This window comes from Petromyzon marinus, unplaced genomic scaffold, assembly GCF_048934315.1.
Source record: "Petromyzon marinus isolate PM22_M1 ecotype Great Lakes invasive population unplaced genomic scaffold, UKy_Petmar_22M1.pri1.0 PM_Scaffold_188, whole genome shotgun sequence".
NCBI lineage: Eukaryota > Metazoa > Chordata > Hyperoartia > Petromyzontiformes > Petromyzontidae > Petromyzon > Petromyzon marinus.
Genome location: NW_027423155.1, coordinates 57501 through 70000, shown reverse-complemented (window position 1 = coordinate 70000; position 12500 = coordinate 57501). Strand labels below are relative to the sequence as shown.

The 12500-nt window shown below is 60.3% G+C and overlaps 1 protein-coding gene across 4 annotated transcripts in view; it reads left to right on the top strand.

Annotated features, from left to right (window-relative positions):
• The window catches only part of LOC142922840 (heat shock protein 75 kDa, mitochondrial-like), a 74941-nt gene that overhangs the window by 6961 nt on the left and 55480 nt on the right, over positions 1 to 12500 (top strand). For all 4 annotated transcript variants that reach the window (XM_076063777.1, XM_076063778.1, XM_076063780.1 and 1 more), the window contains exons 4-6: positions 2254 to 2439; positions 3046 to 3117; positions 9818 to 9990. In XM_076063777.1, coding sequence (XP_075919892.1) covers positions 2254 to 2439; positions 3046 to 3117; positions 9818 to 9990 — 431 coding nt within the window. The remainder of the gene's footprint in view (positions 1 to 2253; positions 2440 to 3045; positions 3118 to 9817; positions 9991 to 12500) is intronic.

Here is a 12500-nt window from a genome sequence, read left to right as displayed (position 1 = left end):
CACATAGTACACACACAGTCACACAGTCACACACACAGTAACACACAGATACAGACACACACAGATACACACACAGACACACACAGACACACACAGTACACACAGTGACACACAGTCACACACACAGAGACACACAAACAGAGACACAGTCACACAGTCACACACACACAGACACACACAGTACACACAGTACACACACAGAGTACACACACAGACACAGTACACACACAGTCACACAGTCACACACACACAGTGACACAGACACACACACACAGACACACACAGACAGATACAAACAGACACACACACAGTGTACACACACAGACACACACACACAGACACACAGTGTACACACGCAGACACACACACACAGTCACACACAGTCACACACACACACACAGACAGTCACACACAGACAGATACACACACAGTCACACAGACACACACACAGTCACACACAGTAACACACAGTCACACACACACACAGAGACACACAAACACACACACAGACACACACAGATACACACACACACAGATACACACACACAGACAGATACAGACACACACACAGACACACACACACAGTGACACACACACAGTGACACACACAGACACACACACACAGATGCACACACACACACAGAGACACACACAGTCACACACACACAGACACAATGACACACAACAACAACAACCGCCATTCGCCACTAAGTGGCGGTGACGTCACCACGACGCTTGTGCCAGGCTATGTGCACCCTGAGGCCACGTGAAGTGTCGAACGCCCGCTGGCAGGAGGTCACGGGGCAGACCCAGGTGCCACGGGTCGACTGACTGAGATGACTGGCTGATGCACCTGTGCCCCCTACTGTGCCAACCTGCTGTGCTTTAGCCACCCGGCGCTCCGCTCGTTGTTGTGAGCGTCGCTCCTCCGCCCTCCGTTGTTGTTGGAGGGCGACTGCCTCCAACTGCCCAGTAGCATCCTTCACGAACCTCTGTGTGTGTGTGTGTCTGTGTGTGTCACTGTGTGTGTGTCTCTGTGTGTGTGTCTGTGTGTGTGTGTGTCTCTCTGTGTGTGTGTGTCACTGTGTGTGTCTGTGTGTGTGTCTGTGTGTGTGTGTGTCTGTGTGTGTGTGTCACTGTGTGTGTCACTGTGTGTGTGTGTCACTGTGTGTGTGTGTCACTGTGTGTGTGTGTCACTGTGTGTGTGTGTGTGTCACTGTGTGTGTCTGTGTGTGTGTCTGTGTGTGTGTCACTGTGTGTGTGTGTCTGTGTGTGTGTCTGTGTGTGTGTGTCTGTGTGTGTGTCTGTGTGTGTGTCTGTGTGTGTGTCTGTGTGTGTCACTGTGTGTGTGTGTGTCACTGTGTGTGTGTGTCACTGTGTGTGTCACTGTGTGTGTCACTGTGTGTGTCACTGTGTGTGTCACTGTGTGTGTGTCACTGTGTGTGTCACTGTGTGTGTGTCTCTCTGTGTGTGTGTCACTGTGTGTGTCTGTGTGTGTGTGTGTCACTGTGTGTGTCACTGTGTGTGTGTGTCACTGTGTGTGTGTCTGTGTGTCTGTGTGTGTGTGTGTGTGTCACTGTGTGTGTCTGTGTGTGTCTGTGTGTGTGTCTCTGTGTGTGTCTGTGTGTGTGTCACTGTGTCTGTGTGTGTGTGTGTCACTGTGTGTGTGTCACTGTGTGTGTGTCTCTCTGTGTGTGTGTCACTGTGTGTGTCACTGTGTGTGTGTGTCACTGTGTGTGTGTGTGTCTGTCTCTGTGTGTGTGTGTCTCTGTGTGTGTCACTGTGTGTGTGTGTCACTGTGTGTGTCTCTGTGTGTGTCACTGTGTGTGTGTGTCACTGTGTGTGTCTCTGTGTGTGTCACTGTGTGTGTGTGTCACTGTGTGTGTGTGTGTGTCTCTGTGTGTGTGTGTGTGTGTCACTGTGTTTGTGTGTCTGTGTGTGTCTCTGTGTGTGTGTGTGTCACTGTGTGTGTCACTGTGTCTGTGTGTGTGTGTCACTGTGTGTGTGTCACTGTGTGTGTCTCTGTGTGTGTCACTGTGTGTGTGTGTGTGTGTCACTGTGTGTGTGTGTGTCACTGTGTGTGTGTCTCTCTGTGTGTGTGTCACTGTGTGTGTCACTGTGTGTGTGTGTGTGTGTCTCTGTGTGTGTGTCTCTGTGTGTGTCTCTGTGTGTGTGTGTCACTGTGTGTGTCACTGTGTGTGTCTGTGTGTGTGAGTGAATAATGTGATCTCTCTCCCCCCCCACTCTCCCCAGGTGTTCCTGCGTGAGTTGGTGTGTAACGCAAGTGACGCGTGTCAGAGGGCTCACACTCTGAGACTCACCTCATCATCGTCATCATCGTCATCATCATCGTCATCATCGTCAGCAGCAGCAGCTGCAGCTCACCCTCTCGAGATTCACGTGCGCACAAACGCACAGGACGCTACCATCACTGTGCAGGTGGGTGGGTGGGTGGGTGAGTGGGTGGGTGGGTGAGTGAGTGAGTGGGTGAGTGAGTGGGTTGGTGGGTGAGTGAGTGGGTGGGTGAGTGAGTGAGTGGGTGGGTGGGTGAGTGGGTGGGTGGGTGGGTGGGTGGGTGAGTGAGTGGGTGGGTGGGTGGGTGAGTGAGTGAGTGAGTGGGTGAGTGAGTGGGTGGGTGAGTGAGTGAGTGGGTGAGTGAGTGAGTGAGTGGGTGAGTGAGTGGGTGAGTGAGTGAGTGAGTGGGTGGGTGAGTGGGTGGGTGGGTGAGTGAGTGGTTGAGTAGGTGAGTGGGTGAGTGGGTGAGTGAGTGGGTGAGTGGGTGAGTGAGTGGGTGAGTGAGTGGGTGAGTGGGTGGGTGAGTGGGTGGGTGAGTGGGTGAGTGAGTGGGTGAGTGAGTGGGTGGGTGAGTGGGTGGGTGAGTGGGTGGGTGAGTGAGTGGGTGAGTGAGTGGGTGAGTGAGTGGGTGAGTGAGTGGGTGGGTGAATCTCTGAGTGAGTGAGTTGGTGAGTGAGTAGGTGAGTGAGTGGGTGAGTGAGTGAGTGAGTGGGTGAGTGAATCTCTGAGTGAGTCTCTCCCCTGCTCTAGGATTCAGGATTGGGGATGAGCCGGCAGGAGATGTTGGACAACTTGGGGACCATAGCTCGTTCTGGTACCAAGGTGAGTGGCACTCACCACTCGCTCTCCACTCGCTCACCCCCTACCCACTCACCCGCTCACCACTCGCTCACCACTCGCTCACCACCTACTCATCACCCACTCATTCCGTGTCTCTCTCTCTCCCCATGTCTCTCTCCCCGTGTCTCTCTCTCTCCCCGTGTCTCTCTCTCTCCCCGTGTCTCTCTCTCCCCGTGTCTCTCTCTCCCCGTGTCTCTCTCTCCCCGTGTCTCTCTCTCCCCGTGTCTCTCTCTCCCCGTGTCTCTCTCTCCCCGTGTCTCTCTCTCCCCGTGTCTCTCTCCCCGTGTCTCTCTCTCCCCGTGTCTCTCTCTCACCGTGTCTCTCTCTCTCCCCGCGTCTCTCTCTCTCTCCCCGTGTCTCTCTCCCCGTGTCTCTCTCCCCCCGTGTCTCTCTCTCTCCCCGTGTCTCTCTCTCCCCGTGTCTCTCTCTCACCGTGTCTCTCTCCCCGTCTCTCTCTCCCCGTGTCTCTCTCTCCCCGTGTCTCTCTCTCCCCGTGTCTCTCTCCCCCCGTCTCTCTCTCTCCGTGTCTCTCTCTCCCCGTGTCTCTCTCTCCCCGTGTCTCTCTCTCCCCGTGTCTCTCTCTCCCCGCGTCTCTCCCCGTGTCTCTCTCTCCCCGCGTCTCTCTCTCTCTCTCTCCCCGTGTCTCTCTCTCTCCCCGTGTCTCTCTCTCCCTGTGTCTCTCCCTCTCTCCCCGTGTCTCTCTCTCCCCGTGTCTCTCTCTCCCCGTGTCTCTCTCTCTCCCCGTGTCTCCCTCCCCGTGTCTCTCTCTCCCCGTGTCTCTCTCTCTCCGCGTGTCTCTCTCCCCGTGTCTCTCTCTCTCTCTCCCCGTGTCTCTCCCTCCCCGTGTCTCTCTCTCCCCGTGTCTTTCTCTCTCCCCGTCTCTCTCTCTCCCCGTCTCTCTCTCTCCCCCCGCGTGTCTCTCTCTCCCCGTGTCTCTCTCCCCGTGTCTCCCTCCCCGCGTCTCTCCCCGTGTCTCTCTCTCCCCGTGTCTCTCTCCCCCCGTGTCTCTCTCTCCCCGTGTCTCTCTCTCCCCGTATCTCTCTCCCCGTCTCTCTCTCCCCGTGTCTCTCTCCCCATGTCTCTCTCTCCCCGTGTCTCTCTCTCCCCGTGTCTCTCTCTCCCCGTGTCTCTCTCTCCCCGTGTCTCTCTCTCCCCGTGTCTCTCTCCCCGTGTCTCCCTCCCCGCGTCTCTCCCCGTGTCTCTCTCTCCCCGTGTCTCTCTCCCCCCGTGTCTCTCTCTCCCCGTGTCTCTCTCTCTCTCCCCGTGTCTCTCTCCCCGTGTCTCTCTCTCTCCCCCCGTGTCTCTCTCTCTCCCCGTGTCTCTCTCTCCCCGTGTCTCTCTCTCCCCGTGTCTCTCTCTCCCCGTGTCTCTCTCTCCCCGTCTCTCTCTCCCCCCGTCTCTCTCTCTCCCCGTCTCTCTCTCCCCGTGTCTCTCTCTCCCCGTGTCTCTCTCTCCCCGTGTCTCTCTCCCCCCGTCTCTCTCTCTCCGTGTCTCTCTCTCCCCGTGTCTCTCTCTCCCCGTGTCTCTCTCTCCCCGTGTCTCTCTCCCCGTGTCTCTCTCTCCCCGTGTCTCTCTCTCCCCGTCTCTCTCTCCCCGTGTCTCTCTCTCCCCGCGTCTCTCCCCGTGTCTCTCTCTCCCCGTGTCTCTCTCTCCCCGCGTCTCTCTCTCTCTCTCTCCCCGTGTCTCTCTCTCTCCCCGTGTCTCTCTCTCCCTGTGTCTCTCCCTCTCTCCCCGTGTCTCTCTCTCCCCGTGTCTCTCTCTCCCCGTGTCTCTCTCTCTCCCCGTGTCTCCCTCTCCGTGTCTCTCTCTCCCCGTGTCTCTCTCTCTCCACGTGTCTCTCTCCCCGTGTCTCTCTCTCTCTCTCCCCGTGTCTCTCTCTCCCCGTGTCTCTCTCTCCCCGTGTCTCTCTCTCTCCCCGTCTCTCTCTCTCCCCGTGTCTCTCTCTCCCCGTCTCTCTCTCCCCCCGTCTCTCTCTCTCCCCGTCTCTCTCTCCCCGTGTCTCTCTCTCCCCGTGTCTCTCTCTCCCCGTGTCTCTCTCCCCCCGTCTCTCTCTCTCCGTGTCTCTCTCTCCCCGTGTCTCTCTCTCCCCGTGTCTCTCTCTCCCCGTGTCTCTCTCCCCGTGTCTCTCTCTCCCCGTGTCTCTCTCCCCCCGTGTCTCTCTCTCCCCGTCTCTCTCTCCCCGTGTCTCTCTCTCTCCCCGCGTCTCTCCCCGTGTCTCTCTCTCCCCGCGTCTCTCCCCGTGTCTCTCTCTCCCCGCGTCTCTCTCTCTCTCTCTCCCCGTGTCTCTCTCTCTCCCCGTGTCTCTCTCTCCCTGTCTCTCCCTCTCTCCCCGTGTCTCTCTCTCCCCGTGTCTCTCTCTCTCCCCGTGTCTCCCTCCCCGTGTCTCTCTCTCCCCGTGTCTCTCTCTCTCCGCGTGTCTCTCTCCCCGTGTCTCTCTCCCCGTGTCTCTCTCTCCCCGTGTCTCTCTCCCCGTGTCTCTCTCTCTCCCCGTGTCTCTCTCTCTCCCCGTGTCTCTCTCTCTCCCCGTCTCTCTCTCCCCGTGTCTCTCTCTCCCCCCGCGTGTCTCTCTCTCCCCGTGTCTCTCTCTCCCCGCGTCTCTCCCCCCGTGTCTCTCTCTCCCCGTGTCTCTCTCCTCCCGTGTCTCTCTCTCCCCGTGTCTCTCTCTCCCCGTGTCTCTCTCTCACCGTGTCTCTCTCTCTCCCCGCGTCTCTCTCTCTCTCCCCGTGTCTCTCTCCCCGTGTCTCTCTCCCCCCGTGTCTCTCTCTCTCCCCGTGTCTCTCTCTCCCCGTGTCTCTCTCTCACCGTGTCTCTCTCCCCGTCTCTCTCTCCCCGTGTCTCTCTCTCCCCGTGTCTCTCTCTCCCCGTGTCTCTCTCCCCCCGTCTCTCTCTCTCCGTGTCTCTCTCTCCCCGTGTCTCTCTCTCCCCGTGTCTCTCTCTCCCCGTGTCTCTCTCTCCCCGTGTCTCTCTCTCCCCGTGTCTCTCTCTCCCCGTCTCTCTCTCCCCGTGTCTCTCTCTCTCCCCGCGTCTCTCCCCGTGTCTCTCTCTCCCCGTGTCTCTCTCTCCCCGTGTCTCTCTCTCCCCGCGTCTCTCCCCGTGTCTCTCTCTCCCCGCGTCTCTCCCCGTGTCTCTCTCTCCCCGCGTCTCTCTCTCTCCCCGTGTCTCTCTCTCCCTGTGTCTCTCCCTCTCTCCCCGTGTCTCTCTCTCCCCGTGTCTCTCTCTCCCCGTGTCTCTCTCTCTCCCCGTGTCTCCCTCCCCGTGTCTCTCTCTCCCCGTGTCTCTCTCTGTCCGCGTGTCTCTCTCCCCGTGTCTCTCTCTCTCTCTCCCCGTGTCTCTCTCTCCCCGTGTCTCTCTCTCCCCGTGTCTTTCTCTCTCCCCGTCTCTCTCTCTCCCCGTCTCTCTCTCCCCCCGCGTGTCTCTCTCTCCCCGTGTCTCTCTCCCCGTGTCTCTCTCCCCGTGTCTCCCTCCCCGCGTCTCTCCCCGTGTCTCTCTCTCCCCGTGTCTCTCTCCCCCCGTGTCTCTCTCTCCCCGTGTCTCTCTCTCCCCGTATCTCTCTCCCCGTCTCTCTCTCCCCGTGTCTCTCTCCCCATGTCTCTCTCTCCCCGTGTCTCTCTCTCCCCGTGTCTCTCTCTCCCCGTGTCTCTCTCTCCCCGTGTCTCTCTCTCCCCGTGTCTCTCTCTCCCCGTGTCTCTCTCCCCGTGTCTCCCTCCCCGCGTCTCTCCCCGTGTCTCTCTCTCCCCGTGTCTCTCTCCCCCCGTGTCTCTCTCTCCCCGTGTCTCTCTCTCTCTCCCCGTGTCTCTCTCCCCGTGTCTCTCTCTCTCCCCCCGTGTCTCTCTCTCTCCCCGTGTCTCTCTCTCCCCGTGTCTCTCTCTCCCCGTGTCTCTCTCTCCCCGTCTCTCTCTCTCCGTGTCTCTCTCTCCCCGTGTCTCTCTCTCCCCGTGTCTCTCTCTCCCCGTGTCTCTCTCCCCGTGTCTCTCTCTCCCCGTGTCTCTCTCTCCCCGTGTCTCTCTCTCCCCGTCTCTCTCTCCCCGTGTCTCTCTCTCCCCGCGTCTCTCCCCGTGTCTCTCTCTCCCCGCGTCTCTCTCTCTCTCTCTCCCCGTGTCTCTCTCTCTCCCCGTGTCTCTCTCTCCCTGTGTCTCTCCCTCTCTCCCCGTGTCTCTCTCTCCCCGTGTCTCTCTCTCCCCGTGTCTCTCTCTCTCCCCGTGTCTCCCTCTCCGTGTCTCTCTCTCCCCGTGTCTCTCTCTCTCCACGTGTCTCTCTCCCCGTGTCTCTCTCTCTCTCTCCCCGTGTCTCTCTCTCCCCGTGTCTCTCTCTCCCCGTGTCTCTCTCTCTCCCCGTCTCCCTCTCTCCCCGTCTCTCTCTCTCCCCCCGCGTGTCTCTCTCTCCCCGTGTCTCTCTCCCCGTGTCTCCCTCCCCGCGTCTCTCCCCGTGTCTCTCTCTCCCCGTGTCTCTCTCCCCCCGTGTCTCTCTCTCCCCGTGTCTCTCTCTCCCCGTATCTCTCTCCCTGTCTCTCTCTCCCCGTGTCTCTCGCCCCATGTCTCTCTCTCCCCGTGTCTCTCTCTCCCCGTGTCTCTCTCTCCCCGTGTCTCTCTCTCCCCGTGTCTCTCTCTCCCCGTGTCTCTCTCCCCGTGTCTCCCTCCCCGCGTCTCTCCCCGTGTCTCTCTCTCCCCGTGTCTCTCTCCCCCCGTGTCTCTCTCTCCCCGTGTCTCTCTCTCCCTCCCCGTGTCTCTCTCCCCGTGTCTCTCTCTCTCCCCCCGTGTCTCTCTCTCTCCCCGTGTCTCTCTCTCCCCGTGTCTCTCTCTCCCCGTGTCTCTCTCTCCCCGTCTCTCTCTCCCCCCGTCTCTCTCTCTCCCCGTCTCTCTCTCCCCGTGTCTCTCTCTCCCCGTGTCTCTCTCTCCCCGTGTCTCTCTCCCCCCGTCTCTCTCTCTCCATGTCTCTCTCTCCCCGTGTCTCTCTCTCCCCGTGTCTCTCTCTCCCCGTGTCTCTCTCCCCGTGTCTCTCTCTCCCCGTGTCTCTCTCTCCCCGTCTCTCTCTCCCCGTGTCTCTCTCTCTCCCCGTGTCTCTCTCCCCGTGTCTCTCTCCCCCCGTGTCTCTCTCTCCCCGTCTCTCTCTCCCCGTGTCTCTCTCTCTCCCCGCGTCTCTCCCCGTGTCTCTCTCTCCCCGTGTCTCTCTCTCCCCGCGTCTCTCCCCGTGTCTCTCCCCGCGTCTCTCTCTCTCTCTCTCCCCGTGTCTCTCTCTCTCCCCGTGTCTCTCTCTCCCTGTCTCTCCCTCTCTCCCCGTGTCTCTCTCTCCCCGTGTCTCTCTCCCCGTGTCTCCCTCCCCGTGTCTCTCTCTCCCCGTGTCTCTCTCTCTCCGCGTGTCTCTCTCCCCGTGTCTCTCTCCCCGTGTCTCTCTCTCCCCGTGTCTCTCTCCCCGTGTCTCTCTCTCTCCCCGTGTCTCTCTCTCTCCCCGTGTCTCTCTCTCTCCCCGTCTCTCTCTCCCCGTGTCTCTCTCTCCCCCCGCGTGTCTCTCTCTCCCCGTGTCTCTCTCTCCCCGCGTCTCTCCCCCCGTGTCTCTCTCTCCCCGTGTCTCTCTCCTCCCGTGTCTCTCTCTCCCCGTGTCTCTCTCTCCCCGTGTCTCTCTCTCTCCCCGTGTCTCTCTCTCCCCGTGTCTCTCCCCCCGTGTCTCTCTCTCCCCGTGTCTCTCCCCCCGTGTCTCTCTCTCCCCGTCTCTCTCTCCCCGTCTCTCTCTCTCCCCGTGTCTCTCTCTCCCCGTGTCTCTCTCTCCCCGTGTCTCTCTCCCCCCGTGTCTCTCTCTCCCCGTGTCTCTCTCTCCCCGTGTCTCTCTCTCCCCCCGCGTGTCTCTCTCTCCCCGTGTCTCTCCCCCCGCGTGTCTCTCTCCCCCCGCGTGTCTCTCTCCCCGTGTCTCTCTCTCTCCCCCCGTGTCTCTCTCTCCCCGCGTGTCTCTCTCTCCATGTCTCTCTCCCCGTGTCTCTCTCTCTCCCCGTCTCTCTCTCTCCCCGTGTCTCTCCCCGCGTCTCTCTCTCCCCGCGTGTCTCTCTCTCTCCCCGTGTCTCTCTCTCTCCCCGTGTCTCTCTCTCCCCGTCTCTCTCTCTCCCCGTATCTCTCTCCCCGTCTCTCTCTCCCCGTGTCTCTCTCTCTTTCCGTGTCTCTCTCACCGTGTCTCCCTCCCCGCGTCTCTCACCGTGTCTCTCTCTCCCCGTGTCTCTCTCTCTCCCCGTCTCTCTCTCTCCCCGTATCTCTCTCCCCGTCTCTCTCTCCCCGTGTCTCTCTCTCTTTCCATGTCTCTCTCACCGTGTCTCCCTCCCCGCGTCTCTCACCGTGTCTCTCTCTCCCTGCGTGTCTCTCTCTCTCCCCGTGTCTCTCTCTCCCCATGTCTCTCTCTCCCCGTCTCTCTCTCTCTCCCCGTGTCTCTCTCTCTCCCCGTCTCTCTCTCCCCCCGTGTGTCTCTCTTTCCCCGTGTCTCTCTCCCCCCGTGTCTCTCTCTCTCCCCGTGTCTCTCTCTCCCCGTGTCTCTCTCTCCCCGCGTCTCTCTCTCTCCCCGTCTCTCTCTCCCCCCGTGTCTCTCTCTCCCCCCGTGTCTCTCTCTCCCCCCGTGTCTCTCTCTCTCCCCCCGTGTCTCTCTCTTTCCCCGTGTCTCTCTCTCCCGGCGTGTCTCTCTCTCTCCCCGCGTGTCTCCGCGCCAGGCGTTTGTCGAGGACCTGTCCTCGGACAGCTCCCTGTCCCCGGATGCTCCCCGCTCTCTGGTGGGACAATTCGGGGTGGGGTTCTACAGCGTCTTCATGGTATCCACGGACGTCCACGTCACTTCGCGCAGATCCTCGGACGATGGCCCTGGACACGTGTGGACGTCGGACGGGTAGGGGAGAGGGGGAGAGAGACACGGGGAGAGGGGGAGAGAGACACGGGGAGGGAGAGACACGGGGAGAGAGAGAGAGACACGGGGAGAGAGAGAGAGACATGGGGAGAGAGACACGGGGAGAGACACGGGGAGAGAGAGAGAGACACGGGGAGAGAGAGAGAGACACGGGGAGAGAGAGACACGGGGAGAGAGACACGGTGAGAGAGAGACACGGGGAGTGAGAGACACGGGGAGAGAGAGAGAGACACGGGGAGAGAGAGAGAGACACGGGGAGAGAGACACGGGGAGAGACACGGGGAGAGAGAGAGAGACACGGGGAGAGAGAGAGAGAGACACGGGGAGGGAGAGACACGGGGAGAGAGACACGGTGAGAGAGAGACGGAGAGAGAGGGAGAGACGGGGAGAGAGAGACACGGAGAGAGAGAGACACGGGGAGAGAGAGAGAGACACGGGGAGAGAGAGACATGGGGAGAGGGAGAGAGACACGGGGAGAGAGAGAGAGACACGGGGAGGGGGAGAGAGACACAGGTAGGGGAGGGGGAGAGACACGGGGAGAGAGATAGAGACACGGGGAGAGGGATAGAGACACGGGGAGGGGGAGACACGGGGAGGGGGAGAGACGCGGGGAGGGGGAGAGACACGCGGGGAGAGAGAGAGACACGGGGAGAGGGAGAGAGACACGGGGAGAGGGAGAGGGAGAGACACGGGGAGAGAGAGACACGGGGAGAGAGAGAGAGACACGGGGAGGGGGAGAGAGACACAGGTAGGGGAGGGGGAGAGACACGGGGAGAGAGATAGAGACACGGGGAGAGGGAGAGAGACACGGGGAGGGGGAGACACGGGGAGGGGGAGAGACGCGGGGAAGGGGAGAGACACGCGGGGAGAGAGAGAGACACGGGGAGAGGGAGAGAGACACGGGGAGAGGGAGAGGGAGAGACACGGGGAGAGAGAGACACGGGGAGAGAGAGAGACACGGGGAGGGGGAGAGACACGGGGAGAGAGAGACGCGGGGAGAGAGAGAGACACGGGGAGAGAGAGAGAGACACGGGGAGAGGGAGAGAGACGCGGGGAGAGAGAGAGACACGGGGAGAGACACGGGGAGAGACACGGGGAGAGAGAGAGACGCGGGGAGAGAGAGACACGGGGAGAGAGACACGGAGAGAGAGAGACACGGGGAGAGAGAGACACGCGGGGAGAGGGAGAGAGACACGGGGAGAGAGAGAGACACGGGGAGAGAGAGACACGGGGAGAGAGAGACGCGGGGAGAGAGAGACACGGGGAGGGGGAGCGACACGGGGAGGGGGAGAGACACGGGGAGAGGGAAAGACACGGGGAGAGAGAGACACGGGGAGAGAGAGACACGGGGAGAGAGAGACACGGGGAGAGAGGGAGACACGGGGAGAGAGAGACACGGGGAGAGAGAGACACGGGGAGAGAGAGACACGGGGAGAGAGAGACACGGGGAGAGAGGGAGACACGGGGAGAGAGAGACACGGGGAGAGAGAGACACGGGGAGAGAGAGACATGGGGAGAGAGAGAGACACGGGGAGGGGGAGACACGGGGAGAGAGAGACACGGGGAGAGAGACGCGGGGAGAGAGAGAGACACGGGGAGAGAGAGAGACGGGGAGAGAGAGACACGGGGAGAGAGAGAGACACGGGGAGGGGGAGAGACACGGGGAGAGAGAGACACGGGGAGAGAGAGAGACACGGGGAGAGAGAGACGCGGGGAGAGAGACGCGGGGAGAGAGAGAGACACGGGGAGAGAGACACGGGGAGAGAGAGACACGGGGAGAGAGAGACACGGGGAGAGAGAGACACGGGGAGAGAGAGACACGGGGAGAGAGAGACACGGGGAGAGAGAGACACGGGGAGAGAGAGACACTGGGAGAGAGAGAGACGCGGGGGGAGAGAGAGACACGGGGAGAGAGAGAGACACTGGGAGAGAGAGAGACGCGATGTCTCTCTCTCTCTCTGTGTCTCTCTCTCTGTGTCTCTCTCACCCCGTGTCTCTCTCTCCCCGTCTCTCTCTCCCCGTGTCTCTCTCTGTGTCTCTGTGTGTCTCTGTGTCTCTCTCTCTGTCTCTCTCTGCGTCTCTCTGTGTCTCTCTGTGTCTCTGTCTCTCTCTGTGTGTCTGTGTCTCTCTGTGTCTCTGTGTCTCTCTGTGTGTCTGCGTGTCTATGTGTCTCTGTGTCTCTCTGTGTCTCTGTGTCTCTCTGTGTCTCTGTGTGTCTCTGTGTCTCTATGTGTCTCTCTGTGTCTCTCTGTCTCTGTGTGTGTCTGTGTCTCTGTATCTCTGTGTCTCTCTGTGTGTCTCTGTGTGTCTCTGTATCTCTCTGTGTGTCTCTGTATCTCTCTCTGTGTCTCTCTGTGTGTCTCTGTGTCTCTCTCTGTGTCTCTGTATCTCTCTCTGTGTCTCTGTATCTCTCTCTGTGTCTCTGTGTGTCTCTATGTCTGTCCCTGTGTCTCCGCGTGTGTCTCTGTGTGTGTCTCTGTGTCTCTCTCTCT